The following is a 14,381-nucleotide window of genomic DNA, read 5'->3' as shown; positions in this document are numbered from 1 at the left end:
TGAAAGTAACTACATACTTTGAATATTTGTAATAACTTTACTAAATTTCAAAAACAATCAATGAAACTATAACACTATACGTCAAAATCGACGTTTTCTGGGTATTGGACCAAACTAATTATTTTCTGTGAGATTTAGTTATAAGTAAAAAAAGTGTATTACTGATTTTCGAAGTTAGCCTCTCAAAATCGAAATATGCGGTTTCGAAGTTAGAAAGAAAGGGTTATTAAAATAATTATTATTAAAATGCAAAATATGGATGTAATCTATATTTTCCTCTTAATTCAATGATTTTTTAAATTTTTTTGGTCAAGCTTATATTATATAGCACCTATAAGGGGTCCAGTATTTTTCGATATATACAATTTTTATTTTATTTGAAGAACTAATCTTGACCTTTCGTAGCATCTTGCTTGTAAGCTTGGCCAAATAGTTTTATACTCCATTAAATTAAAAGAAAAATGTAGATTATATCCATATTTTGAATTTTTAGTAATTATATCCTGTAATTAATAATAATTATTTAAACAAAGCATTTTTTCGAACTTCGAAACCAAATATTTTGATTTTGGAGGCTAACTTTAGGAGAATAGACTTTCTTTACTTATGACCTAGAAAAAGTTAGTTTGGTCCAAAACCCTGACGAGTGCTGTACAGTGTGTAATTTTCGCACATTGCTTAGTAAAATTTTTGTTTACGTCTGGTCCATCAATAATTCTGAAATTATTCCTTATAGAGTAATCTAAAAATCCATTTCGCAGGCCAACCGATAATTAATTTTGGTGATTGTTATCGATATTTTCGTTACTCTTTGAGTTATCTTTATGGAATTTTTGTAATTTTTATCGAAAAGTCGTTACTTGTTTTTAGAGATATTGAGTAATTAAAAATTAACAATAACAAATATACCGATAAATTTATCGATTATAATTGTAAAAGAAATTTCTTAACTTTTCAAGTGTATAATTTTTGTCTAATTTATACACTTCATAGAGCGTCAATAATAAATTATTATTATTTACCCAGCTCTCAAAACATAAAGCTTAAAGCATGAAGCTCATTATAATATAATAGAAATGTGTGCGTGAGCCGCATGCTAATGAAGCTCATTAGCGCGAATATCTTGTGAGGCGGTGTGCGAATGACAGCTGAATGACTTAAGAATACAAACCGCGCGCTAAACATAAATTGCGGCGAAATTTGCCGAGCTCCAGTAAGCCATTAATTATGACATTTTTTGCATAAATAGTTTTCTACTAAATTTCACTTTTTTTAATTTTTGGAATTTTCAATAAATTGTATATTCATAAAAAATCCGAACTAAATAAATATTGTACATTTCCAACTAATTGTAGATACAAACGTACACATTGTATATTCTTAAAATTATCAAAAAATAGATATATATATACATATATACATAGATACTATTGGAAAGTAAGACAACCAAAAAATCACACCCTGTATAAACCCTTTCTTTGTCACAAAGAATTGCAAAGCTAAAGCAAATAGTTCTAAAATTTCTAATTATAAGACACGAAATCAATCGAGAAAATTACAAAAATAAAAATAACAAATACGCAAACGCCGAGTTGTCGGGTTTGCTGTGAAGCAAATATTTCACGCCACATTCATTATTAAATTCATAATCACACATTTGTACATACACACATTGATTGGCGGAACATAGTTAACGTTATATATATAGCTACATACATACTATATACATAATTACATAATATCTTAATAACTACTCTTAAGTTTAGGCAATAAGCAAATAGCTGAATACACAGGCACATAAAATCCATTTAAGTACATATGTATATATATACATATATATAGAAATTATATATTATGTACATATATATGCTGTGCGCATAAGTTGTAAACACATTTCACAGTGTGCTGCTGCACACAAACAACGCCTACTGTAGTACGTATAGTTATGCCTGTGTATCTGTGTGTGCGTATGTTTTGAGGGGCAAATATCATTATTGTTAGCAATTAAGCTGTGTAGAAATTTAATAACACATGTATATTGTTTAATTTAGAATTCACTTCACAGTAAATACTGAAAGATTTTCATAAGTCACGATTTCATACAAATTTGCTAACAGTCTGCTATGGAAGTCGTGGTACAAAATGTTGTTTGTGGAAATTTGCTTAAAGCAAGTTCGCAAAAAATGAATGCAAGTATATAATGCGTTATAGCCTTTTAAGAGGAGCTAATTGATCAATTAACCGGCCTCTGCTCGATTAAAACGCTTATTAAGAACGATTATTCATACCAAATACAAATCTACATTAACTTTTAATTGAATTTTAATCGACTTGAATTATGGCCAATTTGTTATTTTTATTTTTATTTCTTTTGAATTAATGTGTATTAACTGAAAGCTTAGCTTTAACTGTACACAATGTTTTTTTCCTTTATTTTATTTTATTTTATTTTATTTTAAAAATGCAACTCTGCGACAAAGTCGTACGATATACGTTCTTTGTCTGCGATTGGCGGAATTTTTTTATAAAAAAAGATGCGATAGATATCGCTGTTATAAATATCAATCAGCTGACGAAACTTATCAACTTCTTATGACAAGCAAAAACAACAAGTAAGGAAGGGCTAAGTTCGGTTGTGACCGAACATTTTATACTCTCGCAATTTATTTATTTAACTTTATTAATATTATATAATCAATAATTGGCTATAATCGCTTAAAGCGGTTCCTACGCCAAATATATATATAATATTATATAATACACAATTTGACCCACATATTCGTCATATATATTGTATAAAGTCCATTGAAAGTTGGAAACCCTAATATTAGGTTAGAAGTACCGAGGTCCTCATGTTCGATATATGGGGCCTTGAAAACCTATGGTATTTACGCAAAGTTCTGATCCGATATCTTCATTAATGCTTACTTTACATATTGAAAAGTAAACTATTCAGGTGGACTTCAAAGTTCTGGTATATGGGAAGTAAGCGTGGTTGTAAACCAATTTGGCCTACGTCACCCTGATCACTTTAGTATATATAACCCCATATCTAACTCTTTTATTTCTGGGTGACACAAACAACCGTTATGTGAATAAAACTATAATACTCTCTTAGGAACATTTGTTGCGAGAGTATACAAATGTTTAACAGCTAATCGATTATCGAGTAGCCGGCAGTGTAAAAGGCAAAAAAGGGTTTATTAATAAAAATTTTGATTAATGAATTAATTTGGCTGTTTAAAAACGCTATTAACGAATCGTTCAAATAACTGGCATAAATTAATTAAACTGGTATAATAAAAAACGAAAGTACTTCTGTATACTATTTACTGGACATTCGCATAACCTCTTGAATTTGTTTCTACTTCTTTTATTATAATAACATTTTAAGAGACTACTGAAGCTGCAGAAATTATCCCAAGAGATTGATTTCGCTACAAACCGTCAGGTCCATTGTATATTAACACTAAAAGAAAAAATTCCAAATGAGGTACAAAGAAATGAAAATTCTTCTTTAAAAAAAAAAACCAGACAAAAGTTGGTTATAAAGTTCAATATATAGTGGAAATCTTGCAACAAGTGATACCAAATCGAATCTGAGAACTATGGCAGTAGTCCTATATTTGAAGTCCGCTTAGAGGTATAGTTAATATTCGATATAGTTTAAAATGTTGAAAGAAATAAAGGGTAACTAGAAACGAGAAAAATATTAAAATGATTAAGCCCTCCATTTTTCCCTATCTCGACTTATTTAATCCCTTTTTACAAGTTTTTTTGAGGATGCAAATTTTATATAACTATTATAATGAAAAACTAAAGATCCAAAAAAAATTTTTTTTAAATGTACCATGACTTTTGTAGGCAACTGTTTTTGCATTGAAACATCCGTAAATATTACACTACACACACACACATAAATTTCATTAGAACGCAAATAAAATTGATTGTGAAATAAGTGAATGTTCGGAGGATAAATTCCTCCTTACACATTACCGTTAACTATGTACTTATACTATGTAGATATTGAAATATTTCTAATTGCCATTATTGGCATCTCATTTGTGCAATAGTGTTAACATTACACACACGTACTTATTAATAACAATAGCTTAATTTATAAGCAACCTTATGTTTTAGCTCTGAAATTAAAAAAAGTGCTAAATATAAAATAAGCCATGAAAACATTTGGTCGCGGGGGAAGGTCGTTAAAAAATAGTAAATTTCCAATTGTAATAGCGATTTTCATTGTAATATAAATTATAAGATAATGGGAGTTTTGAAAGAATTTGCATTTTTTTATATTTTTAAAAAATATTTACATTAACTTTATAAATGCCAAACAACAAAAACAACATTTGCACACGATTTTTTCACTTTTTTAATTAAACAGCAAAATTGGGCTGTTAATTTTGTAATTATCCATTTTTGTATGTAGCAAAAATGATAGTATCTTATTAAAATTATAATTGAAAATTCATACAGCTACAACAATAAAAGACGGTGTTGGAAAAGAACTCAGAAAGTACCAGAATAATGTGGTAGGAAAATATTTATAACTGAAGCCTGGTGATAAAATTTAAGATAAAGGAATTATTACAAATTAATTAGTCATATTTTTTTATAATTAGTAAACATCTATGGGTGTTATTTTTATTAATATCTTGTTTTTTTTAATTCTTCATATTCTCTACATCACTTTTAATATAATTATTCCTTAAAAAGAATTCATAAAAATTAAGGTGGAAGGCAATGACACACCTTTACGGTTGGCCACAACTCTGCTCGGTATAATTGACATCTGCTCTCCTGTTAAAAAAATTGAAATTAAAGCTATCTAGTTTCTATATTCTATATACCAATCTATTTGAATTTATACCAGTTGTTTGTTCGATTCGGCAATTTCCATGCTAGTATAATTTAGTGAAAAATACAAAATGTCTACATGCTTTCCAAGTATTTATTATCGTATCAAAACTTTTAGAATTTTTGTTTCATTTTTTTATTAATTTTCATAAACATTTTTAATATTTGTTTCATTTTCATAAAATTAAAAACTGAGAAAGTGCGTAAACAGCTTTAGTGAAACAAGAGGAAAGTTCTCCTCGTCAAAAACCGAATAAATCATGTGGGTGTCGTTAAAGCAACACAGTGAAGACCAATTTAATAGAAGTAATTGGAAATAATATAATTATAATTAGTAATGATTACACTGCCATAGATGAAAGAAATTAAATATTAATAAGCAAAACGTATTTAACATTTTTAGTACATAGAATTATGAAATTAACCAACCATATGTATAACCAATTAACCATTGTATATTTGTATAAATTTTAACATTAGATAACAATATAGAATTGTTCCGAGTAGTTTGAATTAACCTAATAGGCGTAGTTCCCACTGAGTTTACAATGAGCTCTATTGCAATTTAATAACTTCTTAGCTAGTATTTGGTTATTGTTTTCATTAATTTATTTTTAGTTTTTTTTTTAGATTTTTTATATTAAAATTAAAACCATAAAATATATACAGTTGACTTACCTAACTCGAATCACCATAATATATTAAGTCTACAACTTTGCTTCCGCCGTTTTCCAATAGTTGTCTCTAGGGTCAAGCACTGGTCGATTAAATCGATTAAATCGTTTTATATCGATCTTGGACATTTGTGTCAACATTCACCCAACAACATATTTGTAGAGATCTGTTTGCATACCAAACTTATTCTCAACTGGAAATGTCACTTTTTGAGCCGAATTCTCGACGTTTGCGAGAAATTTTGCTTTTCTTTTTTAATTCCAAGAAAAGTGCGTCTGAGGCTCATCGACATTTGTAACCGTTTTTATACAAAAAAAAACTTAAATTTACAAAAAAAACGGTGGAAGCAGAGTTGTAGACCAATACAAAAAATTCGAGTTAGAGAGACTTCCGAGTTACGGAAGTTAATTTGTATGAAATTTTACTTCTATAGACAATTTAAGAGTTCAAGTTATGGAAGTTCAACTGTATTTTCAAAGTAAACAAATTAATTTAGATAGTAATGTTGCAGGTTTCGAACGATACTACTTGTAATTATAAGTAATCGAATTATAGAAGTTTTAATAAGGTCTGTGAATGGATCTGACAAATAAAAGATTTATTTATTTATTCCAAAGGAGTCTAGAATGGAAATTTGAAATACAGTTCAAAACTAAGATTTCCATTAAACTTCAGTTCGGATAATCGATTTTATAATTACCAGAAATATTCTCTCCTTATAATCCGTATTAAGGATTTAAGGCAATTGGAATCTTGGGAGTATTAGGTTTTTTAATAATTTTATACATAATTTTGTAATAATAAATATTAATAATTTTATACAATTTTTTTAAATCAATAATATTATCTCCTCAACTGTATTAAAACTATATTATTAATTTTTTTAACTGCCTTAAAAGTATTTTATTAAATATTCCATTTCTTATGCTTCTATAATTTTTTATACTGCTTATTCTATATTTTCTAATAAATAACTAAAATTGTACGAATTTCAAATAATTTTTATAAATGACAGTGCTTCACTGTGCTGCTTTAACAACACTCCACAGTTCAATTGAAAACAGTCTTTCAACTGAGTAAACATAAAACAATAAATATTAAAATGAAACTTAGGTAGTTAATTGCACAAATTAAATTTAAATTAGGCAAAAATCCATACAGTTAACTGTAAGTATATTCATTATCATTATAAAAAAAAATATGAAATAAATTCAAAGCACATTCAAAGTCAGTAACTGGTAACTATTACTGAAGAAATTGTTGAACAAAAAAATACAAAATTATTGTAAATATAAATCAAGTAGTAATTGTTTACTAATAAACACAAACGAAACAAGGAAATTAATTAATAAATTCAAAAAAATAAAAAATCAAATGCAAATTAACAACTAATTTTATACACAAAACGAATTCACCCATGCATTATTAGCAAAATTTTACACATAAGTCAGTACCTAAATGAAATTATTAAAACTATTCTTAACAAAATAAAAAAAAAATGAAAAACAACAACAAACTATGAAACGAATACTAAGAAATTAATAAATAATTTAAATAAATATATAAATTAGATGATGTAAATTGGATGAGAAATATCCTTGCAAATGTTAACAGATACTAAAACTCAAACTCTATAATTAATAAGTGGCTAGAAGAATTCCAATGAAAATTTCATTTAATACAACAAAGTAGATTTATACTAAGTTTACACCAGTTACAACTAAAATGTTTCAGCAAAAAAAAACAAGAAAATAAAGATAGAATGAAAAAAATAAATTAATTAAAAAACTATGTAACAATTATAAAAACCGTGTAAAAAAATGTTTCAGAAATTGCTATAAAATTAACACGAAACACGAAACTAATTTGTCTAACCATGCAAAAGTTGATGAAGAGTTGAAGTTATTGTATATGTTTAGCAAAAGTGCACGCACAGTGCCCAGTTAAATGAGTTGAAATGAACTCGAAACTACACGAAGTTGAGTGCAAGAACATATGTACTACACGATGTTGTTGAAGGATTTAGAAATGCAACAGAAAAACAAAAAAAAAAACACACAACAAACTATTTAATAAGTTATAAAACAATTGAGTATTATTATTAAGTAAATAATAATTTAAAAAAAAAACAAAAACGAAATAAACAATGAATTTTAAAACACAAACAAACTGATTTTTATTAATTTTTGTTGTTGGAAGAAAAAGGATTGGTGAGTATGAAATAAATATATTAAAAAAATAGCAAAATATATCTTTCCATCTGGCGCATTCAATGTGCTGAAATGTCCCAAAAATTTTTTAGTCAGTCATCCAAATATTTCTATTAGCAACAGCATACTTCAAACCACTTTCAAGCTAATTTTATAAAAATAAAAACACTAAAAAATAATTTAAAAATTCTTAGCATTTTTTAAATTAATCTCCAAAATCTTACCTTTCATTTCACATCAAAATCATGCAAATCGGTTAATAATTGAGCGAGTTATGCTAACTTAAATAAAAAATTCAAGCCAACTTTATAAAAAAACACTATAAAAAATTATTTAAAAATTAAACCCACAATCATAATATTTTTCAAATGAAACACCAATTTAATATCTTTCATTTGACATCAAAATCATGCAAAACGGTTAATAATTGAGCGAGTTATGCTAACTTAAATAAAAAATTCAAGCCAACTTTATAAAAAAACACTATAAAAAATTATTTAAAAATTAAACCCACAATCATAATATTTTTCAAATGAAACACCAATTTAATATCTTTCATTTGACATCAAAATCATGCAAAACGGTTAATAATTGAGCGAGTTATGCTAACTTAAATAAAAAATTCAAGCCAACTTTATAAAAAAACACTATAAAAAATTATTTAAAAATTAAACCCACAATCATAATATTTTTCAAATGAAACACCAATTTAATATCTTTCATTTGACATCAAAATCATGCAAAACGGTTAATAATTGAGCGAGTTATGCTAACTTAAATAAAAAATTCAAGCCAACTTTATAAAAAAACACTATAAAAAATTATTTAAAAATTAAACCCACAATCATAATATTTTTCAAATGAAACACCAATTTAATATCTTTCATTTGACATCAAAATCATGCAAAACGGTTAATAATTGAGCGAGTTATGCTAACTTAAATAAAAAATTCAAGCCAACTTTATAAAAAAACACTAAAAAAATACTTTCAAAATTAAAATCCACACTCTTAATATTTTCAATAATAACCTCCAAAATCATACCTTTCATTTCCCGCCAAAATCATCGAAATCGGATAAGAATTGGCCGAGTTATGCTAACTTAAATAAAATATTCAAGCCAATTTTATAAAAAACACTAAAAATTTTTATTTCAAAATTAAAATCTACACTCTTAATATTTTTAATAATAATCTCCAAAATCATACCTTTCATTTGCCACCAAAATCATCGAAATCGGTTAAGAATTGGCCGAGTTATGCTAATTCAAAGCAACCAACCCAATCCTGCACACATGCATGCACACACACACACGCACCAGCGCGCCACACAAATTTTTCCCATTTGCTCAATTTGCCGATTTGCACCAGGCACCCAGAAATGCCAAAAATGCAGCAGGTGGCTGCCGCCAAAAATTTGCAATTTCTGTAGCATACCCAAAAGGCGCTAGTTGCGCGCCACCCAAACGGAAGTGCTGCAATGACAATTTCAATTGAGCATAACTTCGGCAAATATGCATCGTTAACTATGAGTGAGATATCAAATGAAAGAGCAGAACGTCGTGCTTCTAATGCGTTTAAACTTTTTATTACAACTTTAACTTTTAATACTGAAAATTAAGTAAACGCGTTTGTTATTATATCGCAGTTTGTATATAAGATGAAACGTTCTAATAAGCACTAATAGAAGCACGAAGACTTTATCTTTCATTTGATACCAAATTCATAGTTAACGGTTGTGTCTACGCGAAGTTATAAACAAATATGTGTGTGGTGGAAACGCTTCCGGTAGCGTGCAGGAAGTGCCAAAAATTTTTGCGCCTTGGGGGTATGCAACAAAAATTTAAATTTTTTGCGGCAGCCACCTACTGCATATGTGGCATTTCTGGGTGCCTGGTGCAAATCGGCAAAATGAGAAATTGGGAAAAAAGGCAGCGACGCCGGCGCATGCATGTGTGTGTGTATGTGTGCCAGTTGGCACATGTAAGTTATTTTTCGACGTAATTAAGCCAATTCTGGACGGATTTTAATAATTTTGGTATCAAATTAAAGGTAATAAAAATCTGCACAATTCTGCTTAATAAAACATCAATTTAACATACAACAAATAAATATATTTTTAACGTTTTTATTATTTATACATAATATAAAGTGTATATGCGTGTTTATTACGAGTTTAACAATATTTTCAAGGTAATTACAATAATTTTAGGTAGATAAAAAGAGCGGTAAAACTAGCATATTACATTTGCAATACAAAAGTGTCTTTTACATAATTATAAATAATTATTACATATAAAGGAACGAAAATAATGATTTCGTGTAAAAGTGGTATTAGTAGGTAATACAAAATAGAGAGTCTAGTGTTAAAAATTAAAAGGAAAGTAAATATTAAAGATTTAGTTTTACAGCATATAAATAAAGTCTTATGGGGTTAGGCTCAATTTTCACTGCAGTACTGTCACACAGGGAATATGTGTATAACAACAAACAACATTGCATATTTTAACATTGTTTAGGTTCAACGACACAAAATGTCAGCTTAGTGGCTCGCATCTATTCGTTATTCATATCTTCGGTGTCATTCTCCATCTCAGAGCCACGACCCTCGCGTATACGCTTCAATTTGCGCTTTAGCGTCATTATGCCTGTAATTATATGGAAATTAGCTTTTTATATTATTCCTTCTGCTACACAACACTACTTACATTTAATAGCCTGAAAAGCTTTGGCCGATGTGCAGGAACTATCTGAACCAGACGAGTTGGCTAGAGAGCTAATCTTCAATTTCTCTTGCGCTAATTTTACTTCCATATAAGCTTTTTTAAGCGTTTTAAAATGACGATGTTCACTCGAGTCCTTCAGTAGGATGCACCTATAATATTTAACGAGAGAAATGGTACATTATTAACGTTTTTACATTTCAATTAATATATTTGCATACTTTGCTGCAGAACCTTCGCCCGAGCAGTCCGACGGTGAAGTGTGATAAATCTGATGATAGAAATACTGGAGCACTGGCGAATTCCAAATCGACAGACCGTACCACAGCCAAATCGTAACATTTAACATTATTTTAAAGTTTTTGGCAAACAATGTAGGAACTAAATATTTAAATGGTAGCAAGCTGATGAATACGTGGGACCTGCAAATAAAGATAAGAAGATTTAAACATGCAGATGATTTATATATAAAGATTTAAAAATTCAAGACGCTTTTGGAGCAATTTTATGCATTATTTTCATACCACGAAGCGATGCGTAGTCCCAAAAACACTTGAAACAATAAACGGCTGCCTTTCGAATTAATTAAGGCCAGCAAAAAGAGAGATTCCGTAAGTATATTGTAGATGCCCAAACTGAGATTCAGACCAACAAAATAGTTTTCATATCTGACACAAAGAAAGTATTATTAAAAGAATTATTTTACTATATAAACTATTGGATAGTGCAACGCAAATCTATTTACATACTTGTACACATCAATAGCTCCCAATGCAAGCAAGTATAGCGTCTTCGAGCAAGCCTCTAGATAATCAGATTCTTTAAAATCCAATATGGCGTTATGTAGATTAAATGTTATGATGAAAAGCGAATAGAATTGAAATTTTTCGCATTGTTGTGATTGATAAAATATCATATTCTCTGATGAATAGAACAATGAATATCTGCCTTGATTCTTAAACAGTTGCGGTAGCAACATAAATTCATTGTAAAAGTATAGGAAGAGTGTGCAAGCGGCATAAAAAGCAATGTTCCACACTGATCGAGCAAATTGTTTGCGCTTGTAGAATTTTATATTGGATGTTCTGAGGAAAACCTGCAAATAGATGTACGAAAATATATAAAATACATAATATTAGTATAGTTTATATCAAAAGTAGGTATTGATAAATATATGCGTGCTAACAGAATTTCTACTCCACTATTACTTTTAAAACTCACATCAATAAATATTTAATTTTATTTACATGACTTATTTGACAAATCTCTCTCATGCAAGTATCTGGCAACCTTTTCTCTCAACGAAAAACACGACCTCGCCTACAGCTGTTCAATATTGTTTGCGCTGCCGCTAAAACGCTTGTAAAAACTGCAATAAGCAAACAGCTGTTTAAGGTAGCGCCGCCGTTACCTTGGGTCACAAATATGAAAAACAAAACAAAACCAAAGAACGCATGCAACGAATGGGAAATAAAAATTCAGAAAAAAACTCGCATGCTATTTTTAGTAACTACAAATAAATCGCTGTGCATACCAGGTGCACATGTCTATTAAAACATGTCCATGCATGTATGTGCTTAATATGTATAGCTTTATAGCATACCTCAAATATTTTATAGAATCCAATAAAGCCTCCGGCGAATAATAAGAATATCCAAAACATAGCGTTGAGCAAATAATTCAAGTCCACATGCTGCATCAAGGCATCGAACCGGTCATTTGTGATGAAGTATTTTAGCGGCAGAAAGAAGTTGTAAATGTCCGCCCAATAGTCGGGCGGACCAGGCTTCATATCCAATATAGACGACATGGTCGCTGCTCCGATGCTCAAAATATCAACAAATACCTTCGCGTTTTTTACTTATAGTCTAAATAATTTGAATATTTTACATTTTTTATAAGTTATAAATAGTTTTCTAAAATAATGTAATATTGCGTGCCGCCACAAATGTTAACTGTGCAAGTCCCGTTTTTTTCACTACGAGTAATTTTTCGTTTTCTTTCCCACGCACATTGACATTTGCAGCGAGTCTATGCAGGGCTGCCATATTGTGTGAAATAATATTTATAAAATTAAATAAATTAATATTTATTTTTAAATAAAATATTAATTATATAAAAAAACCGACAATATTCATAGAATTTATTGTTGTTAAAATTAAATTATAATTAATTGCACTTTAAAAAATTAATTATTTTTAAATATCGAATAATATAAGTAGAAGATTTTAATTTAGCATACTTTTAGGAAAAACTAACAACGAGCAGAAGTCATTCGTTTCTGTTGTTACTTTCAACTTGTAATTTTAAAATGAGTGAAAATTCGCTTTGATAAAAAATTTATAACTTTTAATAAAAAGATAAGATATAGTATTTGGAAGAATCATTTTTTTTTTTTTTCAAATAGGCAAAGCATTTGACAAACAATGATATGTTTACTACATAGAAAGATGAAAGAAAGTATTTGTTCTCTGGAACTGATTATTTTTTTGGAATTTTCTTCTTAGTAGTGACATTGGCAAGGTCATATTTTATTGTGCTCCGTATATACTATGAAAAGAACTCCAAAATAAAGACAGGGAAATAACAAGGATCATCAGTTATGAGACTCTGCTCACTCAGCTCCACTTTGGCAACATTCACAACAACAGCAACAAGCTCTTGTTATCATTTCCACATCAATGAGGAGAAATTTGTCCCATAGATAAGGCCGCGCTTCAAGTTTACAAGCTATTTTTGTGATTCGTTTGTTGGCAAAGGTTACTTTGTGAAAAAGTCCTTCCTGTTTTCAAAATCTATTCACTTTAACCTAAATATTAGCTTCTAACTAAAAACATTCGAAATAGTTTATTAATTTATATTTTTGTTAAAAATACGCATAACAAAACAACGTTTATTAAAAATTATACAGTTATAAAAGGGAATGTACATGCATATTTTTAAGTATATCATAGTTTATACTCTCATTGAAATAATTTACAAAGTTAATCATAATTTAGTATGCAAGTGATTGTAATGCAAAAAGTTCGATACTTAAAATTTACACTAAAACACTACGAAACTACACCAAATGTACTTTTTATGAAATTAGTTAATATAATATTAATTTTACGTATTTTGTAAATAAAACTAATTTTAATTTAAATGCATTAAATTGCATCTAAAATATAAACGAAGGAAATACACTCACACAATTAGACGTACAAAACATACAAAATAATGAATTTTTAAAATATAAAAATTTTAAATTATAACAAAAATTTAGCTTCACATACATGCAATCATAACTTTTACGAAATTTATGAATTTAGATATTTGAGTATATGTAATATGTATATTGTATGTTCATAATTTTTTAATTAAACTAATTACATAATGTATCAAGGAAATATTTAGCTTCATGTTACCTTAAATGTTACTTAAATTTTAGTTTTAGCTTTAATATTTGTTATTTTTTTGTGTCCACGCTGAAACCCACTCCCAGACAGGTACCGTTATGCTTGAACGTTTCTACGCTGCACTTAGTATCTCCCGTATCCATGCCGCATTCGAGGTGATTTTGTCATACATTCTCGGTCGCTCGACGCCACTTGGTCCACAAGCAATACGCCAGGATGAAACACCCAGCAATGCCCATTGATTTGTGCCCGGTATGAGGCACTGCACAGGCGCACCAGAGTACTCTTCTTGCTGTGGGCGAAAAGAAGTTGATAAATTTTAGTTCTAAATTTCATATATGTACCAAATATCAAAAATTAAAAAGTGTGACAAAAGGGGTTTTTTTTTAAGAATAGTTAAAAATATTTTCGCCTCATTCATTGATAAACAAAATAACAAAAATACACAAACATGTTTATTTAATGTTGTTGTATGGTTAAATATCCTTTGTGCTCTTAACTAAAGATAAA

The 14,381-nt window shown here is 28.7% G+C and overlaps 2 protein-coding genes across 3 annotated transcripts in view; both read right to left on the bottom strand.

The window, feature by feature from the left end:
* Positions 1 to 9,842: 9,842 nt before the first annotated feature.
* Positions 9,843 to 12,467, bottom strand: LOC105210555 (uncharacterized). Its single transcript, XM_011181588.3, has 6 exons — positions 12,077 to 12,467; positions 11,223 to 11,569; positions 10,998 to 11,141; positions 10,695 to 10,895; positions 10,459 to 10,625; positions 9,843 to 10,398 (listed from the first exon to the last, which is right to left on the bottom strand). Exons 1-6 carry the CDS (start codon positions 12,281 to 12,283, stop codon positions 10,307 to 10,309), a joined length of 1,158 nt encoding a protein of 385 aa, XP_011179890.1. The 5' UTR covers positions 12,284 to 12,467; the 3' UTR covers positions 9,843 to 10,306.
* Positions 12,468 to 13,386: 919 nt separating this feature from the next.
* The window catches only part of LOC105210657 (uncharacterized), an 81,470-nt gene continuing 80,475 nt past the window's right edge, over positions 13,387 to 14,381 (bottom strand). For both annotated transcript variants that reach the window (XM_054231726.1, XM_054231727.1), the window contains exon 9: positions 13,387 to 14,163. In XM_054231726.1, coding sequence (XP_054087701.1) covers positions 13,984 to 14,163 — 180 coding nt within the window. In that variant the 3' untranslated portion in view covers positions 13,387 to 13,983. The remainder of the gene's footprint in view (positions 14,164 to 14,381) is intronic.

This window comes from Zeugodacus cucurbitae, chromosome 5 (genome assembly GCF_028554725.1).
Source record: "Zeugodacus cucurbitae isolate PBARC_wt_2022May chromosome 5, idZeuCucr1.2, whole genome shotgun sequence".
Taxonomy (NCBI): domain Eukaryota; kingdom Metazoa; phylum Arthropoda; class Insecta; order Diptera; family Tephritidae; genus Zeugodacus; species Zeugodacus cucurbitae.
This window is presented reverse-complemented; position numbering and strand designations above follow the sequence as displayed.